The sequence below is a fragment of the Mustelus asterias genome, unplaced genomic scaffold (assembly GCF_964213995.1).
Source record: "Mustelus asterias unplaced genomic scaffold, sMusAst1.hap1.1 HAP1_SCAFFOLD_257, whole genome shotgun sequence".
Lineage (NCBI taxonomy): Eukaryota > Metazoa > Chordata > Chondrichthyes > Carcharhiniformes > Triakidae > Mustelus > Mustelus asterias.
In genome coordinates, this window is record NW_027590224.1 from 542,440 (window position 1) to 557,584 (window position 15,145).

The 15,145-nt window shown below is 50.7% G+C and overlaps 1 protein-coding gene across 13 annotated transcripts in view; it reads left to right on the plus strand.

Moving 5' to 3' along the window:
* The first annotated feature begins 2,142 nt into the window (after window positions 1-2,142).
* LOC144485972 (CD276 antigen homolog) overlaps window positions 2,143-15,145 on the plus strand; it is a 60,742-nt gene continuing 47,739 nt past the window's right edge. The window contains exons 1-4 of one of the 13 annotated variants that reach the window (XM_078204053.1): window positions 2,143-2,217; window positions 3,405-3,858; window positions 7,636-7,693; window positions 13,927-14,292. In XM_078204053.1, coding sequence (XP_078060179.1) covers window positions 3,814-3,858; window positions 7,636-7,693; window positions 13,927-14,292 — 469 coding nt within the window. In that variant the 5' untranslated portion in view covers window positions 2,143-2,217; window positions 3,405-3,813. Of the gene's footprint in view, window positions 2,348-3,082; window positions 3,859-4,023; window positions 4,304-4,393; window positions 4,477-5,766; window positions 6,134-7,635; window positions 7,694-13,926; window positions 14,293-15,145 lie in introns of those variants that run through there. The other 12 variants (XR_013496205.1, XM_078204060.1, XM_078204050.1 and 9 more) reach the window with 12 other exon arrangements.

Genomic DNA, 15,145 nt, shown 5'->3' on the forward strand with positions numbered 1-15,145 from the left:
CAGCAACCTCTGCAAGACATGCCGGATGATCGACATGGATGCCATCATCTCACGTGAGAACAACATCCACCAGGTACACGGTTCATACTCTTGCAACTCAGCCAACGTTGTCTACCTAATATGCACAGTAAGAAGTCTCACAACACCAGGTTAAAGTCCAACAGGTTTATTTGGTAGCAAATACCATAAGCTTTCGGAGCACAGCTCCTTTGTCAGATGGAGTGGATATCTGTTCTCAAACAGTGCAAACAGACACAGAAATCAAATTACAGAATACTGATTAGAATGCAAATCTCTACAGCCAGCCAGGTCTTAAATGTACAGACAATGTGGGTGGAGGGAGCATTCAACACAGGTTAAAGAGATGTGTATTGTCTCCAGACAGAACAGCTCGTGAAATTCTGCAAGTCCAGGAGGCCAGCTGTGGGGGTTACAGATAATGTGACATAAATCCAACATCCCGGTTTAGGCCGTCCTCATGTGTGCGGAACTTGGCTATCAGTTTCTGCTCAGCGACTCTGCGCTGTCGTGTGTCGTGAAGGCCGCCTTGGAGAACGCTTACCTGAAGATCCAAGGCTGAATGCCCGTGACTGCTGAAGTGCTCGGGAGTCACACTGTCTGTAACCCCCACGACTTGCCTGGACTTGCAAAATCTCACTAACTGTCCTGACTGGAGACAATACACATCTCTTTAACCTGTGCTTAACCCTCTCTCCACTCACATTCTCTGTACCTTTAAGACTTGATTACCTGTAAAGACTTGCATTCCAACCATTATCTTGTAAATTGAGTTTGTGTCTCTGTATGCCCTGTTTGTGAATACAACTCCTCACTCACCTGAAGAAGGAATGATACTCCGAAAGGTTGTCCTACCTAATAAACCTGTTGGACTTTAACCTGGTGTTGTAAGACTTCTTACTGTGTTTACCCCAATCCAACGCCGGCATCTCCACATCATTAAAGGGGTTCAGACAGATAAACACAGAGTCTGGTTCCTGTATTAAAGGGGTTCAGACAGATAAACCCAGAGTCTGGTTCCTGTATTAAAGGGGTTCAGACAGATAAACCCAGAGTCTGGTTCCTGTATTAAAGGGGTTCACACAGTAAGAAGTCTCACAACACCAGGTTAAAGTCCAACAGGTTTATTTGGTGGCAAATGCCATAAGCTTTCGGAGCGCTGCCCCTTCGTCAGATGGAGTGAAAATCTGTTCTCCAACAGTGCACAGAGACACAGAAATCAAGTTACAGAATACTGATTAGAATGCAAATCTCTACAGCCAGCCAGGTCTTAAAGGTACAGATAATGTGGGTGGAGGGAACATTCAACACAGGTTAAAGAGATGTGTATTGTCTCCAGACAGAACAGCTAGTAAGATTCTGCAAGATCAGGGGGAAAGCTGTAGGGGTTACTGATAATGTGACATAAATCCAACATTGATTTCTGTGTCTCTGTGCACGGTTGGAGAACAGATTTTCACTCCATCTGACGAAGGGGCAGCGCTCCGAAAGCTTATGGTATTTGCTACCAAATAAACCTGTTGGACTTTAACCTGGTGTTGTGAGACTTCTTACTGTGCTTACCCCAGTCCAACGCCGGCATCTCCACATCATAAAGGGGTTCAGACAGATAAACCCAGAGTCTGGTTCCTGTATTAAAGGGGTTCAGACAGATAAACCCAGAGTCTGGTTCCTGTATTAAAGGGGTTCAGACAGATAAACCCAGAGTCTGGTTCCTGTATTAAAGGGGTTCAGACAGATAAACCCAGAGTCTGGTCCCTGTATTTATCTGATGTTTTTATTCTGTTTATTTTTAATTTATTCTATATTGTTTAATCCCTGCGGCGCTGTCGGTCTGACAGTGGAAACCGATTGTCCTGGTTTGCATTGGACAGCCACCAGCTCAGTCTGTGTCTCTGGATCTGTTCCCACTCTGCACTGAGTCTGCACCGCCTTCGTCATCCTCCCCTGGGGCTGAGGGCGGAGTCTGGACTGTGCCATTGTAGGACAGGGGGGAGTGAGGAATAATGTCCCAGTCTCTGTCAGGAAAAGCCGGGTTAAAAGCTGCTTTTCCCCTGAAGGGATTGGAGTGAAACAACAATCCGAGTGCCGGCTCCCGGGAAACTGTCCAGCCCACACCCGGGGAGAGGGAGGGGAGAGCGGGGATGGTCAGCACCCCCCTCTCTCTGTGTGAACGAACCCAGGTCCCGCCCCCTGACAGTGAGTGCGTGCTGCCTGTTGTCGGGGTGGAGATGGCGGTCTGGGACTGGGGGAAACACAGTGAGAAGTTTCACAGCCCCAGAGCTGATCCCTGTGCGGGGGGAATGGATGGAAAGGAGCTGCAGGGACTGTCAGTGTCTCAGAGCCGGGGGAAAGGGGGAAACTTTCCTTCATCCTCACCCCCATTCAGCTCTTTATTCTCTGTCTCTGAGCCGGGGGAGAGTTTGTTTATTTCAGGAGTTTTGTGTTTCTCCCCCTGAGGGAGAAACCTTTCCTTTAGCATCCACTGGATCTGGGCCTGATATCCGCGCTGGGGGGGGGAGCCTGGGGGGGGGGGAGCCTGGGGGGGGGGGAGGGGATTTGGGGTGGGGGGGGTGTTTGAGGGGAGGGGGGCTGGGTGAGGGGGGAGGGGATTTGGGATGGGGGGATGTTGGGGGGTGGGGGGATGTTGGGGGGTGGGGGGATGTTGGGGGGTGGGGGGATGTTGGGGGGGGAGGGGATTTGGGGTGGGGGATGTTGGGGGGAGGGGGGATTTGGGGTGGGGGATGTTGGGGGGGTGGGGGATGTTGGGGGGGGAGGGGATTTGGGGTGGGGGGATGTTGGGGGGGGGATTTGGGGTGGGGGGATGTTGGGGGGGGAGGGGATTTGGGGTGGGGGGATGTTGGGGGGAGGGGGGATTTGGGGTGGGGGGATGTTGGGGGGAGGGGGGATTTGGGGTGGGGGGATGTTGGGGGGAGGGGGGATTTGGGGTGGGGGGATGTTGGGGGGGGAGGGGATTTGGGGTGGGGGGATGTTGGGGGGGTGGGATTTGGGGTGGGGGGATGTTGGGGGGGGTGGGATGTTGGGGGGGAGGGGATTTGGGGTGGGGGGATGTTTGGGGGGGGGGGGCGGTGTCACTGAGTTGTCGTTTTTCAACGGGAAACAAAATGGCCGCGGGAGGCGGGGCTGCTTCTGATTGACAGCCGGATTCAGAATCTGATTGGCTGTCCCGCTGAGTCTCCATTCAATGAAGTGGTGGAAATTCTCAGAGTTGAGCTTTCCAATGGCATTTCTCTTCAGAACTTCTGTCTTTACATCAATTTCCAGCAGGTCAAGTATTTTTAGTTTCAATTCTATTCACAGTAATTATAATGATTATCTTTCTCTTCTGTTCCCACTGCCACATTCTTCAATAAAACCTCCCAAAGCCACAACCTCCAGTCTCCCCGAGAAGGACAAGGGCAGCAGGAACATGGGGAACACCATCACCTCCAAGTTCCCCTCCCAGTCTCACACACAACGTCCCCACTTGGAGATATATCGGCCGTTCCTTCATTGTCACCGGGTCAAAATCCTGGAGCTCCCTCCCTAACGGCACTGTGGGAGCACCTTCACCACACGGGACTGAAACCGTTCAAGAAGAAGCCCCATCACCACCTTGGACACTGAAACAAGACCAACAGCAACTAAATGGAGCGATCAATGTGTCCTGGGCACTGAAGTCAACTCAATCACAACAATGAGGAAGGGCTTGTTTATTCTGAAGCGTGGATATTATTACAAACCGTGAGCATTGAGACCACACGGACAGTAAAACATGTTCCAAATCACAGCAACATGAGGAGAGACCCTCCCCAGCCATCAGTTCAGTCTGTCTCAAAGGTAAGTGTCAGTTTTTTCTCCTCATTTGAACATTGTTCGAATATTAATGACTGATCTGAATTTTTATAGCGGTTTATTTAACAATTATCACCTGTTAGAGGTGGAGATTGATGTATAAATACTGCAAATAAACTAGTAACAACTCAGTGATTCCACTTCCAATAGTGGGTGTGCGATCCTTGAGGAAACCGGAGCACCCGGAGGAAACCCACGCAGACACGAGGAGAATGTGCAAACTCCACACAGACAGTGACCCAAGCCGGGAATCGAACCGGGTCCCTGGAGCTGTGAAGCAGCAGTGCTAACCACTGTGCTACCGTGTCGCTCTTGTTCAGTTTTTATTCACCACGTGAGCTCGACAACATCGCCATCTGCTGGCTGTGAGGTGTTGAGGGGTGAACATCCCATGAATCTCCAATGATCTTGGCCATTTGTAAAAGAAAAAGTGAGCTCCTGCAAAAGTGCAAACGCAGCTGGTTGCAGTAAGATAAATTGAAGTAAATTCTTAGCTTGAAAGCTGTGTTGTTTTGTCAAGGTTCGTTTTTCAGAGACCCTTACGTACTTGATGCAAGAGCAAGACACTGATCTGTACAAGAAAACCCAGTCCTTTATTTTCAAGCAAGTATAAGCTTTTGGAGGATTGCTTTACTAACTCAGCACAGTGTGCTGAACTTCGCCGAGCAATATTCTCCGAACAGGGGGGGAAGTTCCTCCCTTTACACTCTTTTTACAGCAATCGGTCACGTACACAGTATAACTTCACCCAGATCACGTGCTTAGCAACAGTAAATACAAAGACAGTATGTGAGTAAAAATATGCCAAAAACCCACCCCCTGTTGCCATGGAAACTGCACGTCCACCATTGCCCGAGTGTGAGATAGCAACCGTTCCCATATATCTTGGGACGCTACTTTGCACATAAAGCGAATGTTATCTCCTTCAAACAAGGACAGCATTAGCTGAGTTGATATAGGGAATATGTTACCAGCACTAATTGTTCCAGACAGCAAGTTAATCACAGCTGCGTTTGCAAAGTTCAAAAGTTCAAGCACACAATTTTTAAAAACATCATAGGAGATTCATGGGATGTTAACCCCTTAACATCTCATTCCCTCCTTTTATCATTCCATGATAACACTAACCTCTTTTGAGGGGAACTTGTGCTCTATGATATGCTAGGCATTGGCAGACAACCTGCAATAAGCCTAGCAGTAAGCAAACTACCAGGATAATGACTCGCAGGTGCATCAACATCCCTCCCCAGTCTCCAAAGAGGTTACTAAAAGGCCACCAGCCAGGAGGATTGGAGTTCTTAAAGTTTTGCCCATCAGCCCTTATTTTGTCAGTGGTCTTTTTTTAATATGCTCAGCTAAATCAGTGATATTGTGGGAGGCGTCTGGAATGTATGTACAGCGCTCGGAGCCTATTAGGGCACAGGTGCCTCCTGTTGCTGCCAACAAGTAATCTAAAGCCATTTGATTTTGGAGTGCCACCGTCCGTATAGCTACGACTTCAGCTGAAACTTCGGAGATAGCGGTGCTCACATCCTCTAATCCATCCGCAGTATCATTAGCTATTTTCTCAAGAGCTGATGCCATATTGATCAGTTCTCGAGCTGCTATGGCGGTCCCATAGGCAGGAAAGGCTATCATCCAAAACCGTTGAGCTTCGGTGATGGCCCGTTTAGATCTTAACAGATGTATCTTGGGGTGGAGATGCAGGGAGTCATAATGTCGGACATAGGGGACCACATACGCGAGATAGCAAGATCCAGACCAGTCCCAGGGAAGCCAAGGATAGGCGTTATCTCCACAGACAAAATAGGTGCCATTATACACTACCATAGGGACCACCTGTTTGGTTTGTGATGTCTGCTTTGTAATAAACAGTTCTTCTGTTTATTGTAGAAATAGAAAAAAAAAGGGGCTGAGGGCGAAGTCTGGACTCTCCCATTCAGAGACACAGGGGGAGTGAGGAATAATGTCCCAGCCTCTGTCAGGAAAAGCCGGGTTAAAAGCTGCTTTTCCCCTGAAGGGATTGGAGTGAAACAACAATCCGAGTGCCGGCTCCCGGGAAACTGTCCAGCCCACACCCGGGGAGAGGGAGCAGAGAGCGGGGATGGTCAGCACCGCCTCTCTGTGTGAATGGGACCGCAGCAGGTCCCGCCCCATTTCCTGCTCAGCGTGACAGTGAATGTGTTTGTGTCTCTCCTGCTCTCAGTGTGGAGTCTCCGAGCTGGTCCCTGTGTGCGGAATGGATGGAAATGAGCTGCAGGTACTGTCAGTGTCTCAGAGCCGGGGGGGGAATGGATGGAAAGGAGCTGCAGGGACTGTCAGTGTCTCAGAGCCGGGGGGGAATGGATGGAAAGGAGCTGCAGGGACTGTCAGTGTCTCAGAGCCGGGGGGGAATGGATGGAAAGGAGCTGCAGGTACTGTCAGTGTCTCAGAGCCGGGGGGGAATGGATGGAAAGGAGCTGCAGGGACTGTCAGTGTCTCAGAGCCGGGGGGGAATGGATGGAAAGGAGCTGCAGGGACTGTCAGTGTCTCAGAGCCGGGGGGGAATGGATGGAAAGGAGCTGCAGGGACTGTCAGTGTCTCAGAGCCGGGGGGGAATGGATGGAAAGGAGCTGCAGGGACTGTCAGTGTCTCAGAGCCGGGGAGAAATGGATGGAAAGGAGCTGCAGGGACTGTCAGTGTCTCAGAGCCGGGGAGAAATGGATGGAAAGGAGCTGCAGGGACTGTCAGTGTCTCAGAGCCGGGGAGAAATGGATGGAAAGGAGCTGCAGGGACTGTCAGTGTCTCAGAGCCGGGGGGGAATGGATGGAAAGGAGCTGCAGGGACTGTCAGTGTCTCAGAGCCGGGGGGGAATGGATGGAAAGGAGCTGCAGGGACTGTCAGTGTCTCAGAGCCGGGGGGGGATGGATGGAAAGGAGCTGCAGGGACTGTCAGTGCCTCAGATCCGGGGTGGAATGGATGGAAAGGAGCTGCAGGGACTGTCAGTGTCTCAGAGCCGGGGTTCAGGCTCTGGGTTGGGAATGAGGGTTTGCTCCTGGAGACAGTGTGGGGATTAGTCAGAGAGGCTGCAAAGTGACCAGAGTCAGGATGGTGTGAAGCAGCTGGAAATGTCCAGGGGGGGCGGGGGGGGCTGTGAGCTTTGGGGGGGGGGGGTTCGGGGTGAATGAGTTGTTGGTCTTTTGGTTGTGATCCAGCCCAAGGTGGGGTGCAATGCCTTGTCTTGTCAGTTTGGATCTTGTTTGTCTCTGTTTTGGGGAACATTTGGATTCAGTTTGATTTTGGAACTAGGAATGGATTTGGGTTTTCCGCTCTGCAATGGTTTTGTGCTGTCAGTAAAATCCGGAGCGAGGAGTGGGGTTGATGGTGGGGGGAATGCGGAGATCCGGAGGAAGAACTTGTACAGTGCGCATGCTCCTCTCCCGGGTCCGGCACTCCTGTGTCACTGCGCAGGCTCCCCTGCCGGCACCGGCACTGCTGTGTCTGCGCATGCTCCTTTCCCGGGTCCGGCGCTGCTGTGTCTGCGCATGATCCTTTCCCGGTTCCGGCGCTGCTGTGTCACTGCGCAGGCTCCTCCCGGGAGCGGGCGCTGCTGCGTCAGTGCGCATGCTCCACTTGCGGGCGCGGACCTGGCTCCAGCCGCATGCGCCCCTGTCAACCTTCACCCAGGGGCGGCACCGAACACGCATGCGCTGAGCCCAGCTCTGATCCATCATCAGGAAGTGAACCTGTTGTAAAGGGGGTAACTGTGTTTTCTTGTTGCAGGGACACACCTTCCACAAACTACTCCTGCTGCTGCTCAGTGTTGTTGCTGCTGTTTCAGGTAAGAGCTGTGACTGCTGGAACATTTCAGCTCTGATCAAAGGGATGGGGGGGTCAGGAATACATTTTGCTTTAAGCTGCTGTGTGAACTGTAAGTGGAGCCATTGAGAGAGTGGGGGATTGAACTGGGAATTGTCTGGGAGCATGGGGAGCAGAGTCAACAGGACTGGGAATTGGGCTTTGGGTCCTTGGAGGGGACAGAGTCGGTCATTGAGGGAGTCATCACAGTAGCTTCACATCACACACTATGATCATGAGTTGTTTTGACGATTCCCAGGTTGGGCTGAGCTGTCTGGCTGGGATAGCCCCCTATTGTCACAAACCAGGGTGAGGAGGGATGTGTGGCCCCATGTCTTTACTCAACCCACCCTTTCTCTGCTGGTAACAACAAAGGTTTAATCTAACAAGGGCCCCTTTTCCCTTGGGCCCCTTTTCCCTTGGGCCCCTTTTCCCTTGGGCCCCTTTTCCCTTGGGCCCCTTTTCCCTTGGGCCCCTTTTCCCGAGCCAATAGCTTCAAAGGGACAAATTCAACCAGGTTTTCTTAAATTAAGCTGGAGTAAGATTATAAATTATCAAAAGGGTAAAAGAAATGGGAAAACACATGCGTCTGCATTCATAAGTTTTAGAAATTAGGTCAATAGTTAGTAAATATAAAGAAAAAAGATTACAGGGAACAATCCTTGATTTGCGAGGAATAGATGATGATGATGATGCATTGTAGCCGTTGCGATTCTTTTCAGTATATTTGGCTTTTGTTGGTAAACAGTTGATTCTTTTAGTTTGGTAACGATTTCTGTTCTTTACCTAGCTGCCATCCTTCTGCTGGCTCATTGATTTTCGGAGCAAGTTTTAGATAGCCCTGCAAAACTGCCTATTGTTTTACAGGTGCCCTGCCTTACTATATCACCTTGAAATGGATAACAGGTCTATCACATGAGGAGAGACTAAGTCAGTTAGGATTATACTCCACTGGACAAACAAAACAAAGAACAAAGAACAATACAGCACAGGAACAGGCCCTTCGGCCCTCCAAGCCCGCGCCGCTCCCCGGTCCAGGATTGAATCCTGAATCCAGGATCCCCGCCCAATTTTCCAGCCTATCTACATACCAATATCCTATCCACCGAGCTGTCCCTCACAGCTACGATGCTTTGTTCATTACAACCTATTAACTTACCCCCACCCCCCCATTCCAGACCATGTGATCTCCAGGGAGAGGCGAAAACCCAGAGTGAAAAACCCCAGGGCCAATATGGGGAAAAAAAATCTGGGAAATTCCTCTCCGACCCCCTGAGGCGATCGAAACGAGTCCAGGAGATCACAATGGCCCCGATCGGAAAATGCTTCCCAACCCTAGTCATTTCCACTTCCATGAACACCATATGAATTCCCTGCCCCCGAGACAGGTTCCCAACTATCCGCAGTCTCACTCTGTACTGGCACCAGCAAGATGATCATAGAATGAAGCCTTGAAACGAGAAACCAGGAACAATTAGCCCGCGCCGCTCCCTGGTCCAAACTAGACCACTCTTTTGTATCCCTCCATTCCCACTCCGTTCATATAGCTGTCTAGATAAGTCTTAAACGTTCCCAGTGTGTCCGCCTCCACCACCTTGCCCGGCAACACATTCCAGGCCCCCACGACCCTCTGTGTGAAATATGTCCTTCTGATATCTGTGTTAAACCTCCCCCCCTTCACCTTGAACCTATGACCCCTCGTGAACGTCACCACCGACCCGGGGAAAAGCTTCCCACCGTTCACCCTATCTATGCCTTTCATAATTTTATACACCTCTATTAAGTCTCCCCTCATCCTCCGTCTTTCCAAGGAGAACAACCCCAGTTTCCCCAATCTCTCCTCATAACCAAGCCCCTCCATACCAGGCAACATCCTGGTAAACCTCCTCTGTACTCTCTCCAAAGCCTCCACGTCCTTCTGGTAGTGTGGCGACCAGAACTGGACGCAGTATTCCAAATGCGGCCGAACCAACGTTCTATACATCTGCAACATCAGACCCCAACTTTTATACTCTATGCCCCGTCCTATAAAGGCAAGCATGCCATATGCCTTCTTCACCACCTTCTCCACCTGTGACGTCACCTTCAAAGATCTGTGGACTTGCACACCCAGGTCCCTCTGCGTCTCTACACCCTTTATGGTTCTTCCATTTATCGTGTAGCTCCTCCCTACATTATTCCCACCAAAATGCATCACTTCGCATTTATCAGGATTGAACTCCATCTGCCATTTCCCTGCCCAAATTTCCAGCCTATCTATATCCTTCTGTAGCCTCTGACAATGTTCCTCACTATCTATCTATGGAGTTTAGAAGAGTGAGAGGGGATCTCACAGAAACCTTTAACAGGGTTAGACAGGATAGATTCAGAAAGAATGTTCCAAATGGTGGGGAAGTCCAGCACTAGTGGTCATAGTTTGAGGATAAGGGGTAAACCTTTTTAGAGCTGAGGTGAGGAGAAATTTCTTCACCCAGAGGGTGGTGAATGTGAAATTCATACTACAGAAAGTAGTTGAGGCCAAAACGTTGTGTGATTTCGTGAAGTAATTAGATATAGTTCTTGGGGCTATTTGGGGAGAAAGGGGGGGGATCAGGATTTTGAATTCAATGATAAGCCATGATCATAACGAATGACGGAGCAGGATCGAAGGGCCGAATGGTCTACTCCTGTTTCTAGTTTATGTGGCAAACACCCAGTTGCTAATTCTCAGCACACTGACTGACAGGCATAATGGGAGAACACCTTCTTCCAAGAGGAAAACGGGATACTGGTCTGTCCAGGAAATTAGCACCCACACACTTTGAGATGAAAAACTTGCTTTGTCACTCAGATTTCGGATGCTTTTTATCAGTAACGTATCTGGAAGCAGATAGGAGTGTTCCATTGCCCCCTCGAGAAATCCCCTGTAGCCATTCCTGTCCGTGGCAGGTTGTGAATTTTCAGCAATCTTCACTGTCTGGTGTCCATTTTTAAAATATACAAATATCCAGCACAAGCTGGTTTTAGTTGAAGGCCCTCAATGCCTGAGCTTTAACCTTCCCACACAAATGAAAGCAGTGAGGTACTGATCAGGACTTCTTGTAAATCAAGCATGGCAGTGTAACCATGTGAAGCTTGGGATGTAATGTACCAGCAGGAGGTTATATCTGTGGATAAATACTTTCAATCTGTCACCCCCCCCCCCCCCCCTGCTGACAACTATATGCTCTGACCAGCTGAGTTAAGTAAAGCTGTACCTGGGATGTGCTTGATGTTATAATGTTCACTTAACAGGATCCTGAGTTCTTGGCGGTTGGTGTTGAGCTCGGCTAAATTTCCTATTTACTAATAAATGTCAGTACAGGCGTGAATGAAAAGGATTAGTGTATGCAGTTGCAATCTAGAGTAATAACCTATTAATAATAGCGCGGTGCCTCCTAAAATGGTAAGTATGTAAACCTTATAATAAGAAAAGGTTCAGGAGAACCATGCAAAAGGAATAACAAAAATAAATGTATTTTCTTGCATTATTGCGTCTCATAAAACAGGTAAAGAGCCCAAACTAAAGATTTTTCAATTAAACAGTTTCAACCCTGAGAAATGTTCAAAATATTACCAAGCGCTTGGATTTATAAATGTTGGGGCCCATACGTTGGTGCACATATGAAGAAAACACGCCCTCATCAACACACTGCCGATACCGTTCAGTGTCTGATAGTATAGTCTCCAGTTACTCACGCAACCACGACACACACAGTCCAGAAGGGTCTGCGAGCGGGAAGATTATGCAGCAGGAAAAGAAAATGCAGCAAGCTGTCCGTGTAGTGACGCAGGTCCAGTGCGCTGAAGTCTGTCCTCCTCGGCAGTGCGACTTAGCAAGTTAGCTTCAGCTAATCCTCACTCTCTCCGTCTTCTCAGTGAAAACTACGCCCAGCAGTTTCTAGCCGAAACGTCCACACTTGAGAGTACAAGACAATGCGCTTCACACTTTTTCTCAGCAGTAATGAAAATAACAAACAGGACTAAACCTTGCTGCCTTTCACTTCAAACTGGAAAAAAACGAGTTACTAAACTGCGACAAACACGAGCTTTAACTGCACAGTAATATTTGTGCCCGTACTGTGAAGTATGTTAGACGACAAATATTATTTGCCTCGATGTTAAAACTGGGTTTTTACCGCATGGAAACAGCTTCTCTTCCCCACGCGTGTCTCCCCACTGCAGCTTCCTCTCCCCCCACGTGTCTCTCCCCACTGCAGCTTCCTCTTCCCCCACGTGTGTCTCCCCACTGCAGCTTCCTCTTCCCCACGTGTGTCCCCCCTGCAGCTTCCTCTCCCCCCACGTGTGTCTCCCCACTGCAGCTTCCTCTCCCCCACGTGTCTCTCCCCACTGCAGCTTCCTCTCCCCCACGTGTGTCTCCCCACTGCAGCTTCCTCTCCCCACGCGTCTCTCCCCACTGCAGTTTCCTCTCCCCCACGTGTCTCTCCCCACTGCAGCTTCCTCTCCCCACGTGAGTCTCCCCACTGCAGTATCCTCTCCCCCACGTGTCCCCCCCCACTGCAGCTTCCTCTTCCCCACATGTCTTCCCCCCCCCCCACTGCAGCTTCCTCTCCCCCACGTGTGTCTCCCCACTGCAGCTTCCTCTCCCCACGTGTGTCTCCCCCACTGCAGTATCCTCTCCCCCACGTGTGTCTCCCCACTGCAGTATCCTCTCCCCCACGTGTGTCTCCCCACTGCAGTATCCTCTCCCCCACATGTGTCTCCCCACTGCAGCTTCCTCTTCCCCACGTGTGTCTCCCCACTGCAGCTTCCTCTCCCCCACGTGTGTCTCCCCACTGCAGCTTCCTCTCCCCACGTGTGTCTCCCCACTGCAGCTTCCTCTCCCCCACGTGTGTCTCCCCACTGCAGCTTCCTCTCCCCCACGTGTGTCTCCCCACTGCAGCTTCCTCTCCCCCACGTGCCCCCCCCCATTGCAGCTTCCTCTCCCCCACGTGTCCCCCCCCACTGCAGCTTCCTCTCCCCCACGTGTGTCTCCCCACTGCAGCTTCCTCTCCCCCACGTGTGTCTCCCCACTGCAGCTTCCTCTTCCCCACGCGTGTCTCCCCACTGCAGCTTCCTCTCCCCCACGTGTGTCTCCCCACTGCAGCTTCCTCTTCCCCACGTGTGTCTCCCCACTGCAGCTTCCTCTCCCCCACGTGTCCCCCCCCACTGCAGCTTCCTCTCCCCACGTGTGTCTCCCCCACTGCAGCTTCCTCTCCCCACGTGTGTCTCCCCCACTGCAGCTTCCTCTTCCCCACGTGTCTCCCCACTGCAGCTTCCTCTTCCCCAAGTGTGTCTCCCCACTGCAGCTTCCTCTCCCCCACGTGTGTCTCCCCACTGCAGCTTCCTCTCGCCACGTGTCCCCCCCCACTGCAGCTTCCTCTTCCCCACGCGTGTCTCCCCACTGCAGCTTCCTCTCCCCCACGTGTGTCTCCCCACTGCAGCTTCCTCTTCCCCACGTGTGTCTCCCCACTGCAGCTTCCTCTCCCCCACGTGTCCCCCCCCACTGCAGCTTCCTCTCCCCACGTGTGTCTCCCCCACTGCAGCTTCCTCTCCCCACGTGTGTCTCCCCCACTGCAGCTTCCTCTTCCCCACGTGTCTCCCCACTGCAGCTTCCTCTTCCCCAAGTGTGTCTCCCCACTGCAGCTTCCTCTTCCCCACGTGTGTCTCCCCACTGCAGCTTCCTCTCCCCCACGTGTGTCTCCCCACTGCAGCTTCCTCTCCCCCACGTGTGTCTCCCCCACTGCAGCTTCCTCTTCCCCACGTGTGTCTCCCCACTGCAGCTTCCTCTCCCCCACTGCAGCTTCCTCTCCCCCACGTGTGTCTCCCCACTGCAGCTTCCTCTCCCCCACGTGTGTCTCCCCACTGCAGCTTCCTCTCCCCCACGTGTGTCTCCCCACTGCAGCTTCCTCTCCCCCACGTGTGTCTCCCCACTGCAGCTTCCTCTGCCTCCCGCCGTTTTTCTTTTTCCCTCCCCCTAAGTAATCTGATTGGATTAAAGTGCAGCTCTCTAGAAAACGGATTGGCTTAGCTGACATCACTCAAACAGTATCTGTTCACGGTATTGGGCCCAGTAAACAGGATATTGAAACTCACAAGGAAACAAAGAACAATAGTAAATGTCTTTTTCATTAAATTTACCCATATTTCAAGAAAACACACTTTTCATTTTTCTTTCATTTATCCTTATTTTTTCAGACCCCTACAAATCTTTTCCAGGTGACTCGCCTGTCCCAGTTTCTGGGTTCCTTGGGGAGCAGGTTGTGCTGTCCTGTACCTACACAGGGAATGTTACCATCTCAGATTTACTGGTAATCTGGGGGACACCCAAACGTGAATTTTTACACAAGTTTGTCAATGGGAAAGATGATTTGACAGAACAAAATCCACGGTTCAGAAACAGAACAAAGCTGTTCAGAGATCAACTGGAACAAGGAAACTGGTCAGTTCTGCTCTCGGACCTCAGGGAGTCAGACCAGAACCAGTATCAGTGTCAGATTTACAAGAGGATGAGTGCAGGATTTTATTGGGTGCAAACTGATCGCGTCCTTCTCTCTGTAACAGGTGAGAGGTTTCTGTTTCAGGAATTCTGTATTTAATCCCTGATTTTATGGGTTCAGTCATGCAGTGGTTATGTTATGAAACAAATAATCCCGAGAATGTGGGAGAATCCCGAGGGCGGCACGGTAGCACAGTGGTTAGCACTGCTGCTTCACAGCTCCAGGGTCCTGGGTTCGATTCCCGGCTCGGGTCACTGTCTGTGTGGAGTTTGCACATTCTCCTCGTGTCTGCGTGGGTTTCCTCCGGGTGCTCCGGTTTCCTCCCACAGTCCAAAGATGTGCGGGTTAGGTTGATTGGCTGTGCTAAAATTGCCCCTTAGTGTCCTGAGATGCATAGGTTAGAGGGATTAGTGAGTACAATATATGGGGGTAGGGCCTGGGTGGGATTGTGGTCGGTGCAGACTCGATGGGCCGAATGGCCTCTTTCTGTACTGTAGGGTTTCTATTCTATTCTATTCTAATGTGAGTTCAAATCCCACCATGGCACTTTCAGAATTTAAATTCAGTTTATGAAATAAAAATCTGGAAATATAAAGTTGGTCCTAATAAAAGTGACCAGGAAACTGTTGGATTATAAAACCCCGACTGGTTCACTAATGTCCCTTTAGGGAAGGAAACCTGCCATCGTGCAGAGGGATCTGGGTGTTCTAGTGCTTGAATCACAAAAGGCTGATATACAGGTACAACAAGTAATTAGCAATACTAATGGACCGTTATTGTTTGCTGTGAGGGGACTTGGATAAAGTAATGAGGTTATGTTTCAATTGTACGGGGCATTGGTGAGACCACATCGAGAGTATTGTGTACAGTATTGGTCTCCTTATTTAAGGAAATATGTAACAGTGTTTGAAGCGGTT